We start from the raw sequence: 27,209 nt of genomic DNA, 5'->3' as shown, positions 1-27,209 counted from the left end.
ATGTCCTTGAGGTCATGTCAGGTCATGGATTGGTAGGCCTCCAGCAGGTTTTTTTTCAATAACTTCTGATAGAGACATGCGATATGCCTGAGCGATGAAAACACCTTAGATGATTTCAGTTTGACGATACAAATCGACTGATATGCAACATGACCTTTACCAGTCGGGTCATGACCTGGACCTGAGCTCAAATTTCCCAAATGACATTTGAATGTCAAATTATAGTTCATTCGACGCATCTCGACGAGAGGAGCGCAGTACTGAAAAAAAAACGATGTCATAACTTTCGTGAGTCAATAATTATTAAAGTAAAAAGGTTCTTCATTAAAACAGCTCAGTAGAGAGGCGGAGGGGGTCCACTGTCCCCTTTAACCCTCCCCGGCCCGACACGGGTTAAACAAGTTATGCTCTGGAGGTTAAGTCGTTGATGTTAGGTCAAGTCTGAGGACTTTATAGGAACGTTGAAGAGCTATCGAATGCGCTTTTTCGCGGTGCTGTAGTTCTATTCTTCCCCGAGTTATGCGCCAGTTTGTCAATAAATGTTGAAACAGACAACATTTCACCCACATTTCACCTTTGATGACCTCTGGTCACCTGATATTTGACATTTGACTTGACCTAACCAAAGTACGGTTAACCAACTAACCCAAGTAGTTTTGACACTTCTTCGAATGCCGCTTACCGCGTGTCGCTACGTGGCCCAAGTAGCCAAGTTATAGGGGTCGGGAGGGGGGTTCAAACAACCTCAGCCCGGCGCCGGTTAAAGGGACTATCCCACCTTCTAAAATGTTGTTAATACCAGTTAAATTGTGCCCGACTTTATAGATTGGATGACCAGGAACACGGTTCTGGCATTTATTTTTCATTAAACATCTTAGGCTTCCCATATTCCAAAAACAACCTTTCAAATATGTGACGTCACAACCCAAAATTACCTCCTTCCCCAGGCCACATTACTGTCATAAAGCTGATTCTTTTTACTCTGTAGGCACCACAACAAAGTTCAGACCAAGTTTTAAGCGATTTTTCAATGAACAATGAGGGGCTATGTGGATATCTAGAGGGGCGGCACCATCATATTGGTGGGTTCCTCCGACACTTCGAAGGGCGTCACTGACACTATTAGGGGCGGCAGCATCATTTTGAGGGGCGCCACCGACTCGTTGGCGGGCAGCACCATCACATTCAGGGGCGCCACCGGCACTTTGAGGGCGGCACCATCACATTGAGGGGCGCCACTGATACTGAAAGGGGCGGCATCATCTTCTTGAGGGGCGGTATCATCACATTGAGGGGCTCCACAGATGCTTAGAAGGGCGGCACCATTACAATGAGTGGGGCTACTAACAGATTTAGGGGCGGCACTGTCACATTGAGTTGCGGGATGATCACTTTCTATAGACGGCTGGTTCACTTTAAGAGGCGGCATTATCATTTTGGAGGGCAGCAGCCTCACTATGAATGACGGCACCTAGCCTGCATGTGCGTGCTGCATCCTAGAGGGGGCGGCAACTGGGTCGGCAAACGGCTGTCACTGGGTCGGCATTCTCCGTGACTGGGTCGGCAATTGCCGACCCAGTTAACATGTTAAAATACGCCCTGCCAACATGCATAGGGCATGGTGACGTCATAAGCATTTTCGTGAATTAGAGGCACTTCTGAACATCGCATGTGAAAACAAATGGCACCACTAGATTCCTGGGACAAAGCTCGTCTAGAAAAGTGTATTTTTATGTCAAAAATAAAAAGTTGAAAAATTGACTTTTTTTCTTAGCCCTCCTTTAGTTATGTAGGGTATAAACGATTTTTTATGCTTTCAATGCACACTTATCACCAGCACAGTGACTTGGGGTCACATATAACCATTACCATCGGATTCGGCGTGAAAAATAAGCCATAAAACATGTGTCGCACGCCCATGTAGCAGAAATTGAAAACCGTGACCTTTCGTGACCTGACCTGACCTTGACCCGTACTTAGTATGACCCCTATACGCACATGGTACCTTCACTAGGCCTTTGAGGTCATTTTTGGTGAGTTTCGAGCAGCAGCTATCGATTCCGCTGTCCGTAAGCCTAATCATGCAAAACCCCATAATTTGACCTTTGACCTGACCTTGACCCGAAAGTTGACCTCAATCTTAAAATCTTAAGAGTCCTTTGGGAAGGTCTCGTAGAGACCTTTCGAACGCCGCCTCGCGGGGCTCGAAGCGACCATTGGTTCTCGAGATAACAGGGGGGTCGGATCCGACCCCCCCCCCCCCCCCCAGGCTGTCGTGGGTATGGAAATAGCCCAGGCGGTGCCGGGATAATATAGCTGTTGGTAATGTGCTGTTTTGGTTTCATGCTATTCAATTATTGTTAATCACTCCGGCTCAGCGCGATTAGCGAACAGAACTCTGACCAATGAAGTCGAACTGTCCGATGGGTCGACTGACTGGTTTGTCATATCGTCGCCCTGGGTGCCCAGGGGCGGTGGAGAGCCCTCGGCGGTATCCATCCCACCGCGCCGGCGCTGCTCGACCGGCCCGGCTCAGCAGGTAAAGCCGGTTACCGGCGACAGCAGAGACGGGAGCCGGCGACAGCAGCCCCAGCAGGGTGTCGTGCGAGGCGTACGGGTATTCTAGTGCTGCGTTGTAATTTGGTTGGGAATTGATAATTTTTATTCATTTATTTAAAATTCATAAACGGTACTTTTTTAATCATTAATCAGAGCAACGAATAACCACTTGAAATGCATTTTTTCATCATTTTGCCATAGCATACTCAGCACTACCGCGATTTCGCGCGAAATTTATCGGTCTCCGTTCCCGCTCGAATTTCGCTTTGTGCATTGTCTTGGGCCGCGGCCGCCCTGTTTCGCGTTGCAGCTTCAATACCTTATATTCAATACGGATCATCTGTTTCGTTCTCTAGTTGCTATTTCTTCGAGGTTTCTATTATCGGTCTGGTCCAGCACTGGCACAGAAAGTCAAGTAAGTTTGGTAGGTAAGTACAATGTCATTAGCCAAAGCTGGTGATAGATGTTCAGTTTTGTAATTTTATAATGATAAGCCTTTGTAAATTGAAATTTGTGTGCAGCACAGCACTGGCATCAGCATTGCAGGTATTTTCTTACCACGCCTTTTCATTTTCAGGTGGATACTATCAACTGCAACTCGGCAAGCAACTAAACATAAATGAAGGACATCATGTATTCCAAGATGTATGTCATCAAGAGGGGTAAGTTATTTCTGTCTTCCATCACTACATTCTGGTTCTATTTCATTTTATTGTGCTTTTTAGCTGTTTGTCATGGATCATTCAATTCAGCACATTGTGCTAATTTCCCTTGCTGGGTAAGAAAGCAAGTCAAAGTGTTGCTAAGTCAAGCTGTGGCTTCAAAGAAAGATGTTTATCACAAATGTCAACATTTAACATATTCACACTCTGTTTAGATGGAAGGAAGGAAAATGTCATGTTCGACAAGATCACAAATCGTATCAACAAGCTCTGCTACAACTTAAACATGAACTATGTGGATCCAGTGAGTATAATTTGTTTTGAACCTTCTTTTACTTTTTTGCATGATCACACATCTATCATTGGATGTTTTTGAGAGTTTATTGCTACCTAGGTATATGTCATGTTATTTGGCTATTTTTTTCAATCATGTTTTCACATTGGCCAGATTTTAAATGTAAGGATTGCTTTTGAAGAATCACCCTGATTAATATTTCATATTTTATATCTTAAATGTGTTTAGGAATGCAAATAAGTGCTGTGATTTGTTACAAAACCTTTCTTCCTGCATTTTTATGATAATTATCTTGCCAGCAGATTTTACATCTCCTCAATCACTTCCTCTTCTGACCTGTTCTCCCATCTGCAGCCGGCCATTACCCTGAAGGTCATCAACGGCCTGTACCCGGGTGTGACCACCGTGGAGCTGGACAACCTGGCCGCGGAGACGGCTGCCACCATGACCACCAAACACCCCGACTACGCCATCCTGGCCGCGCGCATCGCCGTCGCCAACCTGCACAAGGAGACCAAGAAGACGTTCAGCGGTAGGTGACGATCGGAGGCTGGCAGGGGTTTCCGGCAGGACCCCGGGTCCTGTGATTAACATTGACATTCGCAGGCTCATAAACCCGGGAGGAACGTGGATGCAGGCTGACATCGGTAACCACGTTCATCTTTTTTCAGCTATCAAACCTCTCCGTACTTAACCCTGAAATGTAACCTGGTTTGCTGGGACAACTATGGATCGTAATTCGTATATACGTCTATGTCATTTGCCTGTGCTGGTCCATTGAGTTATTTTGCAGTTCACTAAAGCTAGAATTGACGCTGGAATCGTGTTTCAGAGGTGATCGATGACCTGTATCACATGAGGAACGCGAACAGCGGCATCGATATCCCGATGATCTCCGATCAGCACCATAAGATCATCATGGACAACGCGGACATGCTCAATTCGCACATCATTTACGACCGCGACTACACCTACAACTACTTCGGATTCAAGGTGAAATATTACATTGTCACCTTTACTGCTTCAGAACATTTTAGAACTAGCACTTGTATGTAATTGGATGCAGCGTTCCACTTATTATATTGTACATCAGTTCTTGAATCGAGCGCATAATATCCCTGCTGTGGACGTGTGTTTATGTCCCCAACACTCGGCCTTTTGATCTGTCTAATCGACTGCCTTGTATTGTCTGACGCCACCTGCTCCTCACAGACCCTGGAGCGATCCTATTTGCTGAAGATCAACGGCAAGGTGGTGGAACGGCCGCAGCACATGCTGATGCGAGTGGCGGTCGGCATCCACGGCGACGACATCGAGGGCGCCATCGAGACGTACAACCTGCTGTCGGAGAAGTGGTTCACGCACGCGTCGCCGACCCTGTTCAACGCGGCCACCCGCCGGCCGCAGCTCTCCAGGTGAGGTGCACGGCGCGGAGTCGTGTGAAAGACAGTCTGTTGGTTGAGTCATAATTCTGGGTGGTTTATGTGACAGAAAATCAACAGCGGAAGTTCACACATTCGTCACCGGTTCTACATACACCTGACTGACGAGAACGTTTCTTTGTTTCTATTGCAGCTGCTTCCTGCTCACCATGGCTGACGACTCGATCGAAGGCATCTACGACACGCTGAAGCAGTGCGCGCTCATCTCCAAGTCCGCTGGCGGTATCGGTCTGAACGTGCACTGTATCCGCGCCAAGGGCAGCTACATCAGCGGCACGAACGGTACCAGCAACGGCCTGGTGCCCATGCTGCGCGTCTACAACAACACGGCACGCTACGTCGACCAGGGCGGCAACAAGGTCGGTACATTGACGAAAAATCGTCGACACAGGGCTGAATTTTTTGTCCTTGGACCAAATTGACGAATAATCGCTAGGAATGACATTTTTCAATGTTTCCAGTCCTTTGTTATCAGGGAGTTTTTTTTTTGTCCTGTGTTTGTTATGCCTTTGGCTACTCAATTCACTTTTATCGGCATGTTTGCATGACAAGGTCTCTGTTCTCTTGCCATTTTTCGTGTTTTCCCATGTAACTGTTAAATACCATTTTAGCTATCTCATACTTACCAAGTGTTGAACATTTTTCCCGCAGCGTCCGGGCGCGTTCGCCATCTACCTGGAGCCGTGGCACGCGGACGTGTTCGACTTCCTTGACATGCGCAAGAACACCGGCAAGGAGGAGAACCGGGCGCGCGACCTGTTCTACGGCCTCTGGATCCCCGACCTGTTCATGAAGCGGGTCGAGGCGGACGGCACCTGGAGCCTCATGTGTCCGCACGAGTGTCCCGGCCTCTCCGACTGCTGGGGAGAGGAGTTCGAGAAACTCTACACAAAGTGAGTGGGCACTCGTTTGTCGTCGGAATGGGGAACTGGCCCATGGCTACACTTTGTCATCAGTATTACAAAAAAGTGGGAAATAACACCGCTGTTTGAACTTGCCTGTATAACGTTCATCCTGTAGAGGTTTTTATTGGCAATGGTGGTTCGATTTTCTAATGACAAATCTGGTGCACATCTTAGAAGATTTACAACGCAGCATGCATTCATCCCATTAGTTATGTACATTAGCATCATGCCTAAACGCTCCGTCCCGTCCTCTATCAGGTACGAGTCGGAGCAGCGGTACCGGCGCCAGGTGCGCGCCCAGGACCTGTGGGCGGCCATCATCCAGTCCCAGGTGGAGACCGGAACCCCGTACATGCTCTACAAGGACGCCTGCAACAGCAAGTCCAACCAGCAGAACCTGGGCACCATCAAGTGCAGCAACCTCTGCACAGAAATCGTCGAGTACTCGGCGCCCGATGAGGTATGCACTAACACTATGCTTACTCTGATTTTCCTGGCATAATCATGGCTGTGCTTGTGCTTTTATTTACACAAAGCATCGATGGTTAGCAGGACTGAGTTACGTGAACCAAATAGCTCTTGGTTACATATCTTCGGACTATAAAGTAGCAAACCCATCAGCAGCAGCAGCGCCGTTTTTTGGCGTGTAGCTGCCGCACATGGCCAGCTTTCGACGACAGTTGTTTTTAACAAAGAGTTCGTCTGGGCCACGTGCAGCTGTCAAGCAGATGTGCCATTCTGCATTTCCGCTGATTACGTGGCAATAGATGACTCACAGAGGGCACTGAGCGCGACCTCACGTTGCCGCCAGCTGGCTCTTTAGTTCATACTCGTGCCACCAGGCGGCGATTGAATCTAATTCACGCTACCCCCGGTAGGTGGCGGTGTGCAACCTGGCCTCGATCGCGCTGAACCGGTTCGTCACGGACGACAAGACGTACAACTTCGAGAAGCTGAAGGAGGTGACTAAGGTGGTGACGCGCAATCTCAACAAGATCATCGACGTCAACTACTACCCCGTCCCAGAGGTGAGTATTCTAATCGGGAACTTCCTCTCTTTGGGTCGTCTGAGAAATGGTGGATACTGGATATCGAGTAAGGATTCGAATTGATGTATCGAAAATTGACGTGTCTAGGGCTGGAGAAGCATGCAATTTTTGTGAGGATTATCTGCCAGAATTACATAGCAATGTTGCTCAACGGTCTTTCGTTATCGTGCTTTGCGAGCATTGCGAGACACGGAAATCAAATGATATATCTATGGTGAGCTCAGACTAGTGTTTTCTCTTTCACATCCATACCAATGTTCGATGCTCAATTAGAGCGCGTACCTGGCTTATGTCACCTATTATCAATGACAATGGATGAAATCACTCACTCCCGCTCTTTTTCCAGGCTCGCAAGTCGAACATGCGGCACCGTCCGATCGGTATCGGCGTGCAGGGCCTGGCGGACGCCTTCATCCTGATGCGCTACCCGTTCGACTCTGAGAAGGCCGAGCTGCTGAACCAGCAGATCTTCGAGACCATCTACTACGGCGCGCTGGAGGCCTCCTGCGAGCTGGCGGAGAAACTCGGCCCCTACGAGACGTACGCCGGATCGCCCGTCAGCCGCGGGGTGAGTGGAGACGAAAGGGGTGTTTGAGTCTCAGGAGTGAATTGGCGGATGTTGATCGCTTGGAAGTTTATTGCTATTTGGAGTTATATGCCTTCATACTGTTCTTTCATCATGTATCATGCCCATATTTAGAGGAAATGCGTGATGACCGATGCTTTATTTGAGCGTACAATTTACAATTATTTGGCGCTGGTGAGCATACGTATTACAGTAGTACGGTTGCAGAAGAAGCAGCTTGCCAAGACAAAGAAGGTTCTTTTTTATCGTCCTTGCGCTGTATCATTGTTTGGTGCCGCTGTCGCCCTTTCATCACCAACTCTGCGTGTCTCTCCGTCTGGATGCGTGGATGCTGGTCACTTGGAAGTTAATTGATATTTAGAGCTAGCCACCACATCTTTTCATCGACAATAACTCACCACCTTGTCTGGAGAGAAATTGTATGGACCGAAAATGTTGCGTATTGCATTTAGCGTAAAGGCTCATCTGTGCAAACGAAAGAAAAATTGTGATATGGAGATTACATATGACAATTATTGTTGTATGTGTTTATTCCTCCCTACTCCCCATCATTGTTTGGTGCCGCTGTCGCCCTTTCATCACTAACTCTGCGTGTCTCTCCGTCTCGCAGATCCTTCAGTACGACATGTGGGGCGTGACGCCCTCATCGCTCTGGGATTGGTCGGCACTGAAGGCGCGCATCGCCCAGCACGGCGTGCGCAACTCGCTGCTGTTGGCCCCCATGCCGACCGCCTCCACCGCGCAGATTCTGGGCAACAACGAGTCGATCGAGGCGTACACGAGCAACATCTACACGCGCCGCGTGCTCTCCGGAGAGTTCCAGGTGGGTGACGCTGACGTCCGCTCTGCAGCGAGGGGCTTAGTCGGACTTGTTGGATAGGGAATATCAATCAGGGTTTAGTGTGCAGTAAATGAATCGTTCGTGGGTAATAACTAATATGAAATGACTGATGTGCTCAATGCTCATACATTCGACTGAATCACAACGTTGTCGGTCTTACCACAGCATTCACGTGTCCAACTGGCTGTTATTTCCATGCAATAATTATACCACACCGTATCCCTCAGATCGTGAACCACCACCTGATGCGGGACCTAACCGAGATGAACCTCTGGGACGAGGACATGAAGAACCAGATGATCTCATCCGGTGGATCCATCCAGGTAAGACCATACTCTCGCCACTGAAATTTACACTGACAGCACTTAAAAATCTTTAAAAAGCAAAACGTTGTTCTTATCAATATCATATGCTCATTTTTTAACACCGCGGGAACAAACATTCTTTATTTTCGTAAAAGCGATTCCGCATGTCCGAAAAATCTTGGCTTTAAGGGAAGCAAACTACTGCAATATTACGTTCAGTAGGGTGTTTATTGAAAGACCAACTGCTCAGCTAAGCATTGATAACTCACGAGGCTGGTCCTTTATCAAACTATAACCGTGACATGCGTCCTGCTCGACAGGGCATCGAGGGCATCCCTCAGGACCTGAAGGACCTGTACAAGACGGTGTGGGAGGTATCGCAGAAGGTGGTGCTGAAGATGGCTGCCGACCGCGGCGCCTTCATCGACCAGTCGCAGAGCCTGAACGTGCACATCGCCAGTCCCAACTTCGGCAAGCTGACCTCTATGCACTTTTACGCGTGGAAGCTGGGTTTGAAGACGGGCATGTACTACCTGAGGACGAAGGCGGCCGCCTCGGCCATCCAGTTCACCGTCGACAAGACCCGGCTGGCAAAGAGCACGGCCGCGCCCCAACCGCAGGACGAAAAGGAGGAAAAGGTAGGGGAGCTTTTCTGGTTTGGCCCTTTTTTAATTTTAATGTAAACGGGATTGGAATTCATTTAGCCACGCATGCTAAACTGAACGAACTCCTGTTGTTTGCCGTAACGGGTGGTTAAAAGCTAAAAGCACAACACTGAAAGTAAGCAGCTCTTGCAAGGCACCAATAAGGATAATATTGCTACTTATGCGGCACACCGCAGATTTCCCGGCTCAAATCGAGTGTAAACTTCGTCTGCAACTGCAGGTCATCTCTCCCGCTTACCGCTAACAAACTCGCCTGTCCTCTATTTCAGACTGAGTCCCCGGAGAAGACCGAGGAAGAGGCATACAACATGGCTGCCATGGTCTGCTCCCTCCAGAACAAGGACGACTGCCTCATGTGCGGATCGTAACGAGTCTAAGTCACCAACCGACCACGACCCGGACATTCGCCCACCTGACTCTTCGTCCCTCTCTCCCATGAAGATCTTCGATAGGTAGTCTCGTTTGCTCTGCCGTGCAGAACGCTTAGCGATCGACGCAGCAAGTCGTGAGCAGTGCAAGAAATGTGTCCCTCTTCGCATGTGAACAAATGTCTGTCCGCTTGGGACCTACACCCGTCCGCATAGAGTAGTAGTTTGTCTTTGAGGTGATGCTTCTGACGGCTCCGCTGGCCCACCAAAGAATGGAGAGGCCGGCCACAGCGGAAGAGGCGTTTTCCGAGTGTGACTCGGCGTTCTCCGGTGTGCCCGCCGCCCGTGTTAGCGCCTTCATGGTGCCGGATGTCTAAGTGTGAACCAATTGTGCCTTTGTTATAAACGGCTTGCAAAGATACGACACGTCGTTTGCGCATGGCTCACAGAAAGGCTACGTCATGTTCCATATCTTTGCGTTCAAGGTAAAATCACACACATTCAGATCACAATGACAAGTGGTTGGCGATGGCGTCGGTTGGCTTCTGATGCCGGACTGAAGGTGTTTCTATTGTTCCGTGGTGGCGAACAGCTTCAGTCACCTCCGTCGCTCGTCGCTGAAATCGGAACAGCTCGTCAGCGTATGTCATGGCGGGAGCGGGAAGAGGGGGCGGGACGTCGGGGCCTGATAAAAGGGCATCTTCTTATGGACAAAAATCAAAAATAATTGCATTGTTAGGAAAGTTCTTGGGATTCGATAGAGAGGGCTGCAGACGTAAAAAAGAACTTTACACATTTGAACTGCTAACCTTGGTAACCGATAACCGCCGATAACTGTCGCATACTCAAATACCTATGTTCACGAACACCCGAGGCGGTCCGGGTGATCGAGCACGTACTCGCTCTCTCCGGAGGACAGTTGGAGGAAGACGTCCATCAACTTGGGCTGCACCAGCTCGCCCGTCTGCTGCTGCGTCTGCTCCGGGCAGAAGCTCAGGATCCGCCTCAGCGCCGTCTGAGGGTCAGAGGACAAGATATGCGGTGTTGTTGGCCGAGAGATCGCGATGGGTAGTGAGCATTGGTCGGGCAATTTTAAAAGTGGTACACATAGATATTGATGACTGTGACACGGTTAGACGTGTTGCCAGTCGCGCATCAGTAACGGTTTGGCCACATTCGGTCGGAGTTTTTCCCCACTGTTCCTGTCCTTCGATACCTGTCTGGCTACAAACAATAGCACACTCGATTTCGATGAAGGTTATCGATAGCTACAGGCGGCATATACATTCCTGGACTGCAGTACGGCAACTGGGTCCTCGAGCTACTAAAAAAATCTGATATTGAATCTGTCATTCGAAGATCGTGAAAGGCATCAAAAGTCTGAACGAGGGTCTACATATAAAAGTTCGTTACATTGCAGTCGTTTTTCTTTTGTCGTCGTTTTGTACCGTTCCACCTTAGCAGCCTAGCTTATCCTACTGTTAACGCCAGACCCCTTGAGACCCTAATTTTTCGCGATTACTTTTAAATGCGTGAAGGAATTTAAATCAACCTCAGGACATGGCCGTTTCAAGACAGGCCGAAACTTTTACAATTTAGATATTTTATCGCCATTTCAATATTTCAGGCACTTGCCATTGACTCGTAATGTTAAATTTCGAGCCAGATTTTCATCCGGTGTGTAGAGGCTATCACCAGTCAGTCTGTGATACGTTATGACGTCACAGCTAAGCCCCGCCTCTGTGGTCTTGGCCTGCGGCGGTTTCGGGCCGGCGCGCGGTCACTCTCGCTGTGGCGGGGAGCGGGGACGGGCGACGGTCGAGCGGTGCCGAAAGCCGGCGGAGTTGTGCGTAGCGTCTTGGCTGACAGTGCCCAGAGAGCGACATGATGACTAAGGAGTCATAAATGCTCAATGCGCATTGCTTCTACAATGCTGATATGTTCGCTGATATTTTTTTTTTATATATATAAGCTGCATATGACGGGCAGATGGCATATAACTGACATAAGGTTAGGAAATATTCACCTGTATTTATGGCGTTGCAGATAATGCGATAATGGGATGTCGGATGTCACCAAGTAGCTACCGATTTGTACATCGCTATGCAACCATCGAACAACGCAATAATAGTTAATTGCCTGAGCTTCACATCATACGGCTCGCTCGTATTTCAAACAGATACCCTACATCGAAAATCGTATTTGTTAGGAATCGTTAACGTTTGTTCGAAGCACGACTGAGTAGTAGGTTGAGGAGTGATGGTCCTCTTGGTCCTATATACAAGAGTCAACAAGAGCCTAACATTTACTTGACCGTCTGCTGCAATTGACTCATAGCACGTGAAGCGTCAGCGAAATTCATAGTCCTTCACAGATGGCAGGGGTGTCGTTTGTACAGAGGTCGCTGATGGGCACGGGTCAATGCCGCAGTCGTGGGCGGAGCCTAATGTCATATGACGTAGAAAGCCTCTATCCAGGATGGAAAAACAGTTAACATTACGAGTCAATGACAAGTGCCTGAAATATTGAAATGGCGATAAAATATCTAAATTGTAAAAGTTTCGGCCTGTCTTGAAACGGCCATGTCCTGAGCTTGGTTGAAATTCCTTCACGCATTTAAAAGTAATCGCGAAAAATTAGGGTCTCAAGGGGTCTGGCGTTAACAATAGCTTGGCGTTTCACCTTAGCATTCCTGACCGAGAGTCCCCCACCCACTAACCAGACAGGCCACCAGCACACCGTCATCCCGTCCCCGTAGCTCGGGCTGACGGCAGAGCAGCTCCAGCCGCGCAGTTCCGCCGCTCGACACCAGGTGGCAGGCCGTGCGCCGGTCCACGCAGAACCGCGTCAAAGCCACGGCTGTCTTCTGCTGGAGGCGGCGGCAGGCGGCGCGGGCGCCGTCCGCCCACCGCGCAGTGGGCGCCACGTGCAGGTAGCGGATCAGAGCCGGAACCGCCAGCCGGCCCAGGCAGGAGTCCCCGACGCTGGCTGCGTTGGCTAGCACCGTGCACACCTGGGGCACAGGGAAAGACGAGTGTCAACGAGTGATGGATGGTAATGAGTGAGTCAAAAATGAGGTAAAACGAGCGACCATATGAGCATGCAACGCGCGCTGTCTGATGTATGTTCAACTAGTACGATAAGGTAACAGTGAAAAAAGATGTTAGAGATAGCGAAACGACTTCGGGATCACTAAAAGTTCCTGATGCACTTAATAATTCCGAAATCAACTCGATGTTTTCTTCTTGTACCGCGCTGTTCGTAAATCATGACAATAAACGACGGGACAACTTTTACGGTCGTCATTATGACACGCAAAACTGCCGCCAACTGAGTTGTAAATTGTAGCTGTTATTTTTACTGCACCAAGACCGGCTAGCCGTCGAAGTCGCGTGTCTGATGCACGAGATATCGTAAACCGTCGAACCCGATCGCTCCAGCGAGGTTCACTTGTGAAAAAGACGGAACGAGCGCCTCACAATAACTCAGAAGGTCCGGCTCGCGGATTCCCTGGTAGATTGACTGTGATCCCCCTTCTTAGAGCACTTGGTCGTTGACCGTTATTTGACCGACGACCGGTCAGCCTCAGTCGGCACAACACTGTTAGTGACAACCGCATTGGCGACGGTCACTGAACGGGCAAACCACCAGATTGACGGTCCGAATAGACAGTTAGCTATGCCATAGCGACTGTCGGAATCTCTACATGACCCATTCAGGGTGTCCATCTTCACAAATTACAAAATCGTTCAAGCTTTACAGTTGCCAGTCATACGTTCGAGGAAGCAGTCATATAATCCGTCGCTCACTTAACCATACCAATGGCCGGTCTCCGGTCGGTCATATAAGCCTTCCAAAACTCGCTGTCACCATCAATCCACCCCTCTTAGCCCCGCCTATCTTGACGCACCTGATCCAAAATGAAGACATTATCTGGGAATCTGTCGGCGGCGGTGATCAGCTTCTGAGCCGTGCAGCGAGCCGTGAGCTGCGGGAACACCTGCCGCTCGATGAAAGTCAGGTTGGCTAGAGCGGCCGCTGACAGGAGCAACACCTCGTCATCGGCAGCGTCCTCCGCCAGGTCTGCCGGGGAGAAGACAGGGTAGGAGGTTAAACTGGGGTCAGAGGAAACAGTCGGGAATGCAAAGGCACGATTTTAATTAGAGATGTAGGCAACAACTTTCAACGAAAACAAAGCGAGCAAACGGGTCCGAGACAGTCATGAAAGATAGAAACCACATGATTGTGAAACATCTCCGATAACATAGTACACTGGAACTAGGAGATAAAATTGCTGCACAACGCTAATTTATTACGAACTCACCGGTATAATGTTTAAAAAAAAATTGTGCAGCATAGTTAAAACGTCTCACGACACATTTGCAGCCGATGACATTTGTAAGCAAGACATCAAGAGGAAAATCAGACCCTCCTACGTTGCAACTCATCAATAAAAACGAGCAACACAACAGACCAGCACGTGCGACCCTGAATACCTTGACGGGCGTCACCGCCACGCAAGACACAAAAATACTCTCAGTTATAAAACTCCTGAATATCGGACTCCCTATCAAAGACTGGAGGTAATCAGGGGAGCAGATATTCAGACACCGCCCTTCACTCCCTCGACATCGCCTGTGTTTGTCAAATGGCACGGGAAACCGTAAAAACGCGTGTTCTTTTCACCGCGCCGGCCGCCCGATCTCCGGATAACGCTGTAACCGCGGTCACGTTCCATTTGTAAAAAGCAGCGGGGTTCACGCGCTCTGACGTGACTCCTAAGATGAGGTGATGTAGTCAGGCGCGCCGTTTTAGACGCACGGCGAGGGTGAGATACAGCTCCCGTTGGTCGTAACACCACGCGTCTGACCTTAGCCACTCATCACGGGTCACCGAGCTAGCCGAAAGGTCACGAGCGGTCACCGCTAGGCTAACGAAGACGAGAAGCTAACCCACGCACGACTCAACGTCACTCATATTGCCTCAGATATCTGTGAATACATTACACCGAATCTGAATTTCAGTTCGGTCGTTCACCTGCGCAAAACAAAGACATGCACGCCATTCCGTCATCCTATACGCTGCGACCACTCACGAATACCACCTGTTTCAAACTGCTTCCACGTCAGTCTCCGTGCACATATCTATCTCCGGGCGAGAGCGAACGATGTGACGGAGGCCGTTACTTGAGCTGCATCACACTCGTCAAGAAGGTGACGTGACCGGACGGTATGGTAATGTACGGTAAGGGACAACACGGTACAGTTGGTTACTATATGGGACGGTACGGAACAGTACGGCAGGGTACGATATGAACAGTACGGTACGGTGCGGGACGGGACGGTAGTGTACGGTACGGTACAGTTGGTTACAATATGGGACGGTAAGGTACAGTACGGCAGGGTACGATACGAACAGCACGGTACGGTGCGGGACGGTACGGTACGAACCTGTGAGCGCCTGTACCACCCCAGCCAGGTGGCGGCTCAGGCCATGCACAGAGTGGTTGGGTGTCAGCCACGGAGCCGTCATCTGGGCGAGTACGGCCGCCGCCTCGTGCCGCACCCCGCCCGGGATGGAGAGGTCGCAGAGCAGCTCACACACCAGGTCCACGCCGCCCTCCTGAAAACAGATAGGCGTCAGTGAGTGGGACTATTGATCAACCATCTCTAGGCGTACAAACTATGAACGCTTCAAATCCGCAGCATGAGAGGTTATACGATATTTTGACTGGAGGCATGACAACAATTATGTCGAAGAGGTTAGCTCACATAACAGCCTGTTGTTGGAGGAAATGTTTGATGCTCAACCAGCTGGAAAGATCGTACATAACATAGTTAGGTCTCACAGAATGGCCACATCCTGATTCCAGGACAGAAGATAATGGGCCTGACAAGGCAGGTGGTGGGCCATTAACTGGCGCTGGACGGAGATGGGGAGTCCGACATACCGCCGCGCCCGCGGCGTCCCCTCCGGACACGGTAGTGACATACCTCCTCCATGGCGCGGACACAGGGCACGGCGCAGCAGACCGCAGACAGGGCGCGCAACACGTGCAGCTGCAGCGGCGCGAACCGTCCGTCGGTCGCCATGCCAACCAGCTGACGGACGCCGCCGAGCCGGCAGAACAGGCCGCTCAGGTGGCAGCCCTGCGCGCCGGCCGCCGTGGCCGCGGCCAGCGCGGCGCGCGCGCAGCTGAGCACATGCGGCGGCCGCAGCGCCTCGGTGAGCAGTCGCAGCTGCTGCAGCAGCAGCTGGTCCACCAGCTGGGTGATGGCGCCGCCCAGCTGGGTGACTGCGGCCACCAGCTGCGGCGGCTCAGCGGCGGCCAGGAGCCGGCGGCCGGCGGCGGCCACGGCGGCGCGCGTCGGCTCCAGGTCGGCGGCCAGCAGCGGCCGCAGCTGGCGGCAGCGCAGCGCAGCCGCCGGCGGCCGGTACACGCAGCTCAGACGGTCCACTAGGCCCAGCAGGCGCTCCACCTCCGCCCGCAGCTCGGCCGCCGGCAGCGTCTCCAGGCGGCTGGAACGGGGAGAAGGCGGCATGGGGTGAGCAACAGCGGGCTCCGGCAAAATTAACGGACCAGCGCAGTCGGACAGGTCATGGCACAGACAGGCATCAATTATCACCCTAAGCGTGACCAATGGATTTTCATTACCGCATCAACAATCGAACAATCACTCCCAGCACTAATAATGTTAAACAATGGGATAAAAGTAACGTCAACCTACAGCTGATCGTGTCCTCTAAAATCGATTTGTCTACCGATGATTTTCTGCACAACCAGGAGGCTAACAACCTTGATTACTGATTAACAGTCTGACTCGTCGGGCTATGTGTAGAGCACAAAGCCGCTCCGAGTGCCTGGGGACACGGGACAGGTGTCGGAGCAGCCCCCGCAGAGACACCGGTCGGGAGCGACCCGCAGGAGTGGGAAGTCCACGGGTCAGTGGCCCCGCGACCAGAGACCACCGTCCGGACAGTTGTCTGGCTAATGGTGCTTTTTTAATCATGTGAACTATAGCGACCATCAAAGTACGGGACCAGGGACACTCAAAGGCGCCATACCGGGCAGCGCTGTTGGCACCCGGTCATTTGTTCCCGTGATAAAATGGTGAGCCATATGTCGCCTCATAGAACGGTGTAATTATTCATCGCACGTAAAGCGGGATAAGATGAGGATTCGAGAATCACATTTCAGACACCGACTTCAGATATTCTTTGATAAACTGTTGCCGTGACCGCGATATGTCTAATAAGCAATGCGTTTGCGTAAGGCTGAACCTTTAGCTATTCGGAACCATTTATCACGCCCCATTCTAACGAAACGCGTTCACGGATATGCCAACTCACATTATAGGGCGTGGAAATGTCCTTCACCGTCTACTTCACGAACGTAAAAGGACTTTTGATATTGCATTCGCTTGACTTTGATCCCTGGGGCCCACCTATGGTATTTGCGAACACAACAGCGCCAATCTAAAGGCTGCAGGAAAAGTGCGACACAACATACCACTTACCCTACTTCCAAGAACAACTGCCAAACCGCCGCAGGAGAAACGGACAACAGCACGGCCCACAGGTGTCCGTGGCTCGATATTTTCCCCACTCGCTCAACGTAACATTCCGGCATTCTCCTGCTGACCGAGAAAGTATCCTTACGCCCAGAGGGCACCATTGAACGCTAAAATAATTGAGCAGTTCAAATACCGCACGCGTCATGGTAAGAACCGTATCATTTTTCCCAAATAAACCGTCTGTGTCACGAACACGCCTCTGAAGTTCACAAAGCCCACGCGGGGAGCTGACTGGTGGCGCAAGGCCGACTCAATGAGAGACAGTGACACCTCATGGACACGGGGTCGCGACATCCAGGGGCGACCGGAGTCGGTCAACAGTCGACACCGGCGCCGACAGCCGGCCAATTAGCCGGTATTCAGACCGCCCGAAGCGCAGCCCAACGGCACTGTCGGGCGCGCCGGCACCGCTGACAGGGCGGCAATGGCTGGAGGATCTCGCCGTCACCGCCTGTGCATCTGTCGTCATCGCCTCCGATACCGCTACCCACTCTCGTCATCGTCACGGCCAACACCTCTGTCCTCGTCCCACCAGACGTCATCCGCCTACAATGCCGTCATCTCCGCTGCCGCACCGACGCGAATTTTCTGAGATTCTCGTGATGTCGTGGTGTTTGCTGACATGCGTCATCAGCGTGTGCCCGGGCCGATTCAGAAGCGTCTCTAACAAGCTCGGTAGGCTGCGATCGTGACCCGCGCCGCGCCGCCGACCGCGTCTGCTCCCGTCGGTTCCGTTCTCCTGTGTAAGTCCCGTGAGAGAGCTGTGGGTGGTCCTCGGAAGGTCTGATGCTTCTGGAACGGACGGTCGAGAGGTACGGTACGGGACGGGCGGACTAGACAGGAGGGACGGTACGCGCCGCGGTCGGACGGAGAGGTGCGATCGAGCCGATACGCCGGCGGACTGACGAGTTTTTGTCGAGTGTGGCGTGCGTCAACTAAGTGCCGGGGACGTGTGGCTCGCGCCGGCCAAAGGTGGCCCGCGACGAACATGGCGCCGGTCGCGGATGGACCCTTGTAAGCTTTGGTTGATATGATGTGTAGGGGGAAAAACGTAGGCAAAATTGCGTGAACAATGCATGGCATAGGCTATTGAAAATTGAAACAAATGTAAAGGCTCAGGATAAGTGGATATCGAATGATATATGTAACCAAAAATATTAAATTCATTATCAGGAACTATGTACTTTGAATAAAATATAAAATATCAACAAGCGCATAGACCTTATAGCCCGAAACGGCCAGCTCCAAAGAGGAGCGTTCCGTAGGTGCGGATGTCGACAATTCTGTGAACCCCTCGTTCCCACGACTGTAAGACGTAGCCTTCATTACACGCAGCCAAGGACGAGAGCTGTCGCGACGGTGCAAAATTGTGCGCAGGAACACCGCGACAAGGCCTCTGTGCCCACCGGACGCAATTATCTAATTGCTAAAAATGTCCAATAAACGGCATCCGGTGTAATTGATACATCCTGAACGTAATAAATATCCTAGACTAGACTCATCGTGCCTGAGGGCGACGGACCATGACGAGATCGCGGTAAGCCAACTGACCGTTTCAAGTGCGTGTGTGCTTGATTGAGTCGTCATGAGTGTCACTCATGCTTTGGAGAAGGTTCAATGAACACATTTTAGCTTGTAGCCGTCGTGCGTGGCACTGATAAAAGGTCACGATCGTCAAGACATTAGGCCTAATAGGCAATTAGTCCCACAGTTCGGCTCTACCAACATGGCGATTTCATACAGTGACACGCGTGCGTCCGGCTGGTCACGAGGGTTTTCAGAGCATGACCCGGTCGGGAGGATCTGCTTTCCCGTGCACAATCGATCATTGGCGATCGTGTTCCATATGAACTACATAAGCGGTGTCCTATTTCTCGGACCCGAGAAACAGCGTCTATAAAACGTCAAATCCATATCCGTGCCAAAGAACACTGGTTTTACAACCGAGAACGGCCTGGCGCTAAAGACGACCTTCCCAGGCTTGAGGGAGTGAATTGTCTCACCGTGAAGTGGGTTATATCCGACAGGCTCTCACGAACCTGTCTGACACGTGGGTTCTGGGAGGGGCCGAGGCCCCGCCTGGGACCAGGCGGTGAACCGGAACGATCTATAAAATCGCACACAGAAGCTTGGCCCAGCCCAGTTACACGCACAAACAATCTTCTAGGTATAGGTCAACGACAAGGAGGATAGGATTAGGAACAAAGTTAATGACGAGTAGCTTTTTGGGCCGCCTTCTTCAACCTTCTTTAGGTATTCGTTGTCGATATGACTTAAAACAGAACATTCAGCACGGCATGGCCATTGGCCACTACTTAGTGACACTTCGTGACGCTGCAGTCCAGCCTCCATATCCCGCCACGTTCAATGCTCAAGTCTCCCCACATCCCCCGCGCAGTGCCACTGACGACAGGGGTCATACCACAGCAGCGCCGGGTCAGGCCGGGCGGTGCGGCGGCCCGATCGCCGCGCTCCCTATCCCAACACCGGGTCATGTCTCAGCGGTACCCCGGGCCACAGTTTTACCGCAATGTGCCGGGGACCTTGACACGACCGCGCTGCGGTCAGCTGAGAGCAACCACCGCCCGCCGCCATCCGTGACCTAGTCATTGGCTGCGGCTGTTCCTCCCGCAACGGTGCTAAGTCAAAAACCTGTGTCCAGTATTGCCCCTGACCTGGGTAGCCGCAAACCAACGTCCACTCCAACTGTTGAATTCATACCTCCCGACCGCGCAGCAAGGTTCACACCGAAAAACATCGGCGAAGTTTTGAAGTCATCCATGATTTGGTAGCTCGAGGCTACACCATTCAAGTAATGGCAATGAAGAAGGCGGAGCTAGCGGTCATTGTAGCGGCAGCGGTAACACCAGAAGCGTTAGAAGTGGTCACAGCGGTGGACACTGCGGCTACGGTGGTGTTTGCGGTGAAGTCGTCAGATCACGCACGGGAAGGCGTGCTCTCCGAGCGCCGCCGGCCTGTGCGAGGCCGCCAATTTCGGGGCCACGGCGCTCGAAAGCGTCGTCTCGCTGCGGCGTCCTGCTGAGCGCGTGAGGGCCGTCGAGACGTGCTCTCTTTTGTGTGGCCTCACTGCGCCGCTCTGAGGCGCCGCGTTATCTCCACAGGTTATTGATACGCATCGTGATGCAACCGCGCGGTGCCAGAGGTGCCTCGAGTTCACGTGAGACACCCGAGAGACATTCGTGGGACGTTCCTGGGATGTTCGTGCCGGACACAGTCATCAGTGTCACATATGTCACCGGCGGGGCGACTCGGAAAGGCGCGTGGACCGAGTGGGGTCGGGTCGAGGGAGGCGGGTTAACGGGTCACCGGAGTCGTGTGGGGGACGATGTTCGCTCACCGGACCGAGGCAGTCGCCGGAGAGGGATGTCAGCGTGTGCACGAGACTGAAGAGTGACAGCGAGTGAACGGGACTCGTGTTCTGAGCGGTCGTGCTACCGTCTCGAGTGCTGCTGACTTTCAAACGTATTCAGATGAGGTTCAGGCGTGCTTCTGTTCGATTTCTATTGCAACTCAATCGAACGTTTAAACGAGCGCACATAGACTGAAAAACGGACAGAAAAGGAGCATCGATAACTGATAACGGACCGGCAGAGCCCATCGATAGACGACAGAGAGCCGCAAAAACATTGGTAAATGTAAATATGCGATATACATTCCTAGCATGCTGGCAAAATTCAAAGGAGAGAGTGACGAAAACGGAATTGTGATAAATGTACGGAACACCAAAACCGACACAGAACTCACCGGCAAAGAACGGCGAAGGCCTGCGACACCGCCTTGGCCGCCATCTGGATGGCCCGCAGACTGCTGCTGACGTCATCAGTCATCAGCTGGATCAGTCGAGTGACGTCACTGATGAGCGACTTGGACTGCAGCGTGGTGGAGCACTCTGGCTCGCAGAGCGTGCCCAGATCCTGCAGCCACTGCCTCACCGCTCGGTTCCTGAGGACAAACAGACAAAACACAGACTCAGAACGGAGTAAACATAAACAGACAAAACACAGACTCAGAACGGAGTAGACACTAACAGATGACTGCAGATGCATTCAGACATGGACCATTACTGACGTGCTAAATGACCCAATCCTCTACACATATCACACCAATCAGGAAACGCTAAAAGGTTCGCAGCCTGAGGCTGGGCAAACGGTGCTGTGTATAGTCATGTCGTTCCTATTTCATGATGTAGCATACACATGCAAATGGCATACCTATCACCACAGGCGCCGTCCCAACGACCCCGCTAACAGATGGCGATGACTTGAATCGCTGAGTTGCTGACGACGTGCGATATGCATGCATAATTGGATATGAACATGTCATGGCGTCGTGTTAGGACGTTTAATCGTAAATAGTATGCCATTTGCACTTCATTGGCATTATAACATGACATAAGACGTCATGATAGCCTTGTTGATTGCTGTTTGTGACTGAAATACGGATTTATTGAACCTCTTGTCGAAATATATCAAATTGAAAATCAACCGTTCTCGTGGCCACTGGCTTAAAAAGAACAAGTAAAGAAAGCCAACTGAAGGATATAATAAAAGAGACAAGGATATGGCTCATTCCACTAGTATCGAACGGAAGACGATATAATTTAGCCGAGCCTATTGTACCCACACCGGCCTAATTGCTGGGAATATTCTCCCGGCACAGCCTGAACGGACGATCCTATTACTGTCGAGTGTCCCTCCATTTCCAATTCATCCACGATAGCCCGGCACGACGGGCAATTAACACCGAAAACGTTCATTTACGACGTTTCCGGCGGTGTGTCTTTGTGTATCCGCTGTGGCGGGCACAATTCCCACAAACGAGTCCCGGCAGTGCCGTGCCAGTCACTCACAGACGGACCGGGACGGTCGGTTCGGACGCCCGATCCCGTTGACAGTTTATGTTCGGCGCCCGCGAACAATACCTCTGTGTGGAGACAGATGTGACTGGCTCATACCGCCCGCCGGGGCACCGCAACGCTAAACGGTGCTCAAGAGTCAGATGGCACGGGACGCAGCGGGCAAGCTCGACAATCGGCAGCTTCCGAGTTTGTTCTCTTTCCGAGTCCGTCTATAGAGGAGTCGAGCATTTTTCTTTCGTGACAATCCTGTGTACTGCATGCATGCAGACATGGATGACGCATCTTTAGGACATGGCCACATGGTCGGCAATGTGACCGTTCAGCACTGCTGTGTCAATTTCCGCCTGCGCAGCACGCCGAGCATCTCCGCTCCATTTTTCACCAGTGGACCGCGGTTGAGATTCGCCAGATAGCGGCGGCACCTATTGTTAGGGGCGGCGCGGGAGCCGACCAATGTCATGGTTCAGTTGCTCGCTCCGTCCGGCCACACAGACCAACCGCAGCCGAGCAGCGCAGGTGAGCCGCGACAGATGTTCGCTCGGCGCTGTCCGCAGAGCGGCGGAGCGTTCATTGTGCGCAGCGCTGCGCCCGGCACTGAGCTGCGCGAGCGCGCGTGCCCTGACGGGGTGCCCGGGCTGACGAGAGAGACAATACGGCGCCTCGCAGGGGGCCGTCCGTGCCTCGGATTGTCTCCACACGGACAATACACGTGTTGCAACATACGGCGATCCAAGCGCATGCTAATGGCTATCTGGTAGAGTTATGGAGGCTATTTGTCATGGTTAATTAGTTGTGCCAAGTCAAGACCTTTTGTTTCGATTGCACTGTTTCAATTTGCTGGAGTGATTCGCGGAGATTGATTTGACGTTTCAAACACTATTCGTTATTGAATGTATCAAAAATATATTGATTTATCAGCCATTAACCCCCATTGACCCCGGCCAGGTGTTCCAATTACCAGTTAATTAATTACTTTATTGGCCTCTTCCCCGGGGCAAACAACAATCCTATCAATTACTTCAGTGACTCATGCCCCGGATTGCCAAACATCATAATCTTCCCATGGATGCATCCATAAGCGGCGGAATGGGGAGGGCACCAGGGCACCGTGCCTCCCTTTGATTTTGGCATTTTAATATTAGCCCTATGGGCGTTGCATGGAAAGAATGGGACCAAAAGTCGACAGTGCCCCCCCCCCCCCCCCTCCATTGAAGGTGTTCCGTCGCTACTGGATGCATCGATGCCAGGCAAATCCTCCAGGGTTAACAATAGCAATTACTTCCTATGCGTTCACTTTAAAAAATATCATGGAGTTTAAATATTAAAAAAGGAGATGTATGTGTGCCCTAAACCTAAAAACACGGCACCCTCCATGCGCATCGGGGGCTCCTCTCATTTTCACCTCGGACCTTGGCGCGCGAGCCTAAATATGCAGGGACACTGAGCTGAACATGCAGTAGGTACCGGCTGCAGGGAAGGGGCAACCCCAGGTCCGGGTTCGCCGGTCCACACCCCAAACAGCCCTCTGCCGGTCACCACAGCCGAGTCCGCTCATCAGCACGCTTGGCATTCAGAGGCGGACCACTGTCACACACAGAACGCCGCTGATTTCCGCCTCACGGAAATGTTATTTGGCCTGGGAACCGCGACTGAGGTTAGCATCGACACACTACTCAGTGTGTTTATCTCGGCTAATTACAACGGCCAAACGTCCAGGGCAAACAGTGCTGATGTATTACAAGGTTTGTGCCGGGCGGATCAGCAGAAAATGTGTTTGTCTGGGCCGTGGCCTCGCTAGCTTACTACACCGCACTGTTTGTGACCCAAAGCAAACTCTCAGCACATGCCCGAACAATTACTAACAATGCCTATGCGGCGATTATCGGCATTGTGCCTCGAATTTTGAGGAGTGGGCGGACAGCCCGAATGGCGCACCATCCCAGAAAAGCGCCGATGCGAGCAAAAATGACTGGGCAGCTAATGGGAGATCTGAATACAAAACGGTACCGCAAACGGTGACCCAGGCAACCACGCGCGTCCAAAATAATGCTATTCAAGCCCAGATTAAATGTGCTTACCTATGAGCATTATCACGTTGATGGTGGGCATGCCCCTGTGCAGTGTGCCATCAAGATACAGTAACCTATAAACGTACATTAGGAGAGAATCGGTGCGCGACGAAAGAGATCCTCGCTTCACCCATAAACCCAGATTCGGGTGTCAATTTGGATTATCCGTCAATAAAAGAGAAACGCTATCGGAACTTCTTTTTCAGGCCATATAACTTTCGGCGCCCGTTCGCCGAGCATAATTGAGACGGCGGATAATCCCTCCATCGGCCCTTCTGAAAAGCACCACCACATAGTTAGTGACTTATAACAAAAGATGCCAACGAAATATGACAGTAACCGTTTGGTTTCCAATAAAAATCGATAAGCACACGTTCCAAAAACCTGTTCTAAACACACAACTGACATGTGTGAGCATCTCCATAAACTCTGGCAGCGAGATTTCCCTGAAAGGGACCGCCAACGTGTCCATTTGATCGAATCACCTGTCGGGAGCCACTTATGATAATTACCACGTCTGCTATCTTAACTAGCATCCGCCAGCCCCACTGGAGGCGGCCGTGGCTCGACCGATCTGTGTGCACTCGATAAGCATCGCGGCGTATCAGCGGGATGATCAGTGGACTCGAGGCTGACACTGCAGCCACCTCTCACCACAACGATATGTGAGGGAGGATACGCCGGTTGAACGTGGATTTGTCGGCTTTTATCTCTCGGAAAGGACCAGAGCACAGTCTGGTTGTCTCCAGAAAAATGGCATTCATTATTGGCTAACATACAAGGGAAAAGGCTATAAAAGCTACGCAAGGGTGAACCATAATAGTTATCGACATCATTTATCTTACTGTTTTGAGCCTAATGTTATTTTTTTTTTCATTTCAATCATCTTTTCCGGTCCATCGAGACAAAAAGCAAACAAAAGCCTACCGCGGCCTAGAACCCCACTCAAGGCCGTCAATAATGGCACAAATCACTTCGATCTGAGAAAAGCGCCGCCGCTGGTCCAGCAGTGGGCGGCTACTGGTTCGCCCACGCAGCGCATTTAGTTTCCACTCGGGGGCGCGATCACTCCCCTGTCCTCCACGCGCGGTCCCACGCACGGTCCGAGCGACCGATCCATCACGATCTGGTCCGAGCAGAGCTGTAATTTTCGGCTGCTGAAGCCCGCCACTGACGCCCTAACTGGGTCAGAACACCGGCGATTCCAGTCGAGAACAGAGCCACTTATTGTAATGAGCTATGAGAGATGAAGAAGCGAAACAAAACGCAATCGTCCAGCTTCTTGTGATTGCAGACGATTAGTTACGTCTTTAGTACAGCATTACAAATCCCTGATGCCGTCCGAACAAACGACAATACCTAGGTATTACTAGCTAGCTTCACGCTGAACATGGCAAAAGGCAAAATATACAAATAGAGCACCTAGATATGAAACTAAGTAAGTGAATATGTATACGTCATGTTGCCGAAGTCATGTCTATCAGCCGAAATCATCTATGCCAGTAAAAACTTTTAGGTATTTGCATCCATACACTTAAAATCTTTTCCAGCAACTGCTGAATTGTTGAATATCAATGGCCTGTAAGCAAGCAGCTTATAACGTGAAATTTCTGCGAAAATTGAGATCCAAGTCTTCACCAGACTGCCTTAAAGGTAGTGTGCCAGCTTTCTTGGACCATATGGAGTTAATGACCCGGATAAGGAGAACCGGATTTTTAGAACTTATCCATACCTTCAAAACTTATGGAAACGTCTTAAATTCTTCAAATTTTGAGTACCCCAGTGCGAAATTCGCCCCGACGGGTTGTCGGTCGTACCCCAACTACATTTCACACCACTATGAACAATAAATGCACACACTAAAATCGCTATTACCGATAGGCTCATCCAATCAAGTTTCGATAAACCCGTTCATCATCATCTCCTGCGGTTTCGAACACGCCTGTTAGGTGGCTTCTGATGCTCGTCGAGGTCGGAATTTCCAAATACGCGTGGTGCGTCGGGCCGCGCGCTCTGACTTCGGCCAAGAAAAATGCGTCAGCTGATTATTGTCATTTCTGCCACTTGCGTGTGGTGTAATGGGGTCATAACTTAAGAGACGGCTGTTTCATATCAATTATTTTACATAAAATCATATTTCAAACCACAAATTAATGTTCGACAGCCAAATTTAAGAAACAATACCAATACAGGCTTACAGTTTAAGGCTCGACATTGTGTTGTCTACGATTAGACAGCTGATAACTCATTCCCGTACGTCGTATGGTCGTAACACTATAATGACCTTTGCTTATTGTCACAAGTGCGCCGCATTCGCGATTGTTGCCCGACGCCTGTTTGCAGGTGAGCCCACTACAGTTGTTATACATATCTAAAAACCGATAAACTTTTAGGCGAAAAAGGCACTATTCCAGGCCCATTTTTTATTTTTTTTTTGCAATATTAGGTAAAAACAGAAGCTTCTTATCCTAGGAAAAATAAAACGGGAAATCTTTCAAAGGTGGCACACTACCTTTAACCGGTAACCCTATTCCTGGCGGGCTCCGCCGGGACAAGAAACTGGCGGGGGGGGGGGCCGATTCGGCCCCCCCCCTGAGATCTCGAGAACGAAGCAAGATAGCGACAAACGGTAAACGGCATCGGATACGCACGGTCAAGATCTACAATTTTAACTAAGGTCATTTTCAGGTCAGGTCAAAGATGACGTCACAGGGGTCGAAAAAGTCAAAATGGCGGCGCTAGATATGGAGAGTTTTTCTCGAATAACTTTCGAATTAGTCAAGATAGGAACAAACTAAGGGCATCATCGTGATCCTCTCGTCAATCCGCATCGAATGATATATATGTTGACCTCGAAAGGTCAAGGTCAAAGGTTGACCTCAGGTCACGTGACCTCGAGGTCATCATGTATATCATTCGATGCGTCTTGACGAGCTGAACACAATGAGACCATCCACGCGTCTGTATCTTGTTCCTGTACGGAGTTATTGGCCAAAAACCTTTGGTGACC

The 27,209-nt window shown here is 50.8% G+C and overlaps 2 protein-coding genes across 4 annotated transcripts in view; one reads left to right on the top strand and one right to left on the bottom strand.

Annotated features, from left to right (window-relative positions):
• The first annotated feature begins 2,564 nt into the window (after positions 1 to 2,564).
• Positions 2,565 to 10,098, top strand: LOC122383998 (ribonucleoside-diphosphate reductase large subunit-like). 3 transcript variants are annotated; one of them, XM_043370921.1, is made up of 15 exons: positions 2,565 to 2,974; positions 3,137 to 3,221; positions 3,437 to 3,525; positions 3,871 to 4,048; positions 4,349 to 4,509; positions 4,729 to 4,931; positions 5,092 to 5,317; positions 5,610 to 5,851; positions 6,122 to 6,323; positions 6,742 to 6,891; positions 7,259 to 7,480; positions 8,109 to 8,321; positions 8,567 to 8,662; positions 8,965 to 9,282; positions 9,579 to 10,098. In XM_043370921.1, the coding sequence occupies exons 2-15, from the start codon at positions 3,179 to 3,181 to the stop codon at positions 9,675 to 9,677; spliced, it is 2,442 nt and encodes an 813-aa protein (XP_043226856.1). In that variant the 5' UTR covers positions 2,565 to 2,974; positions 3,137 to 3,178; the 3' UTR covers positions 9,678 to 10,098. The 3 variants fall into 3 exon arrangements, with proteins under 3 accessions (XP_043226856.1, XP_043226854.1, XP_043226855.1); XM_043370919.1 differs by having other exon boundaries at positions 2,773 to 2,987; XM_043370920.1 differs by having other exon boundaries at positions 2,776 to 2,983.
• A 34-nt stretch (positions 10,099 to 10,132) lies between these two features.
• Positions 10,133 to 27,209, bottom strand: part of LOC122383999 (protein inscuteable homolog) — a 40,626-nt gene continuing 23,549 nt past the window's right edge. The window contains exons 2-8 of the mRNA XM_043370922.1: positions 21,017 to 21,214; positions 15,671 to 16,196; positions 15,128 to 15,299; positions 13,588 to 13,760; positions 12,397 to 12,690; positions 10,577 to 10,692; positions 10,133 to 10,294 (exon numbers count right to left, since the gene is read on the bottom strand). Of these exons, the coding sequence (XP_043226857.1) occupies positions 10,276 to 10,294; positions 10,577 to 10,692; positions 12,397 to 12,690; positions 13,588 to 13,760; positions 15,128 to 15,299; positions 15,671 to 16,196; positions 21,017 to 21,214 (1,498 nt within the window). The 3' untranslated portion in view covers positions 10,133 to 10,275. The remainder of the gene's footprint in view (positions 10,295 to 10,576; positions 10,693 to 12,396; positions 12,691 to 13,587; positions 13,761 to 15,127; positions 15,300 to 15,670; positions 16,197 to 21,016; positions 21,215 to 27,209) is intronic.

Source organism: Amphibalanus amphitrite, unplaced genomic scaffold, assembly GCF_019059575.1.
Source record: "Amphibalanus amphitrite isolate SeventyFive unplaced genomic scaffold, NRLGWU_Aamphi_draft 000179F_arrow, whole genome shotgun sequence".
Lineage (NCBI taxonomy): Eukaryota > Metazoa > Arthropoda > Thecostraca > Balanomorpha > Balanidae > Amphibalanus > Amphibalanus amphitrite.
Note: the sequence above shows the minus strand (reverse complement) of the source record. Positions and strands in the feature narration are given on the sequence as shown.

Excerpts from the sequence above, each read along its gene's own strand:
- LOC122383998 (XM_043370921.1), top strand. The coding sequence starts at position 3,179 with ATGAAGGACATCATGTATTCCAAGATGTATGTCATCAAGAGGG. Across the intron at positions 4,510-4,728 it reads ACAACTACTTCGGATTCAAG|ACCCTGGAGCGATCCTATTT; the intron begins GTGAAATATTAC and ends TGCTCCTCACAG. Across the intron at positions 4,932-5,091 it reads CGCCGGCCGCAGCTCTCCAG|CTGCTTCCTGCTCACCATGG; the intron begins GTGAGGTGCACG and ends TTTCTATTGCAG.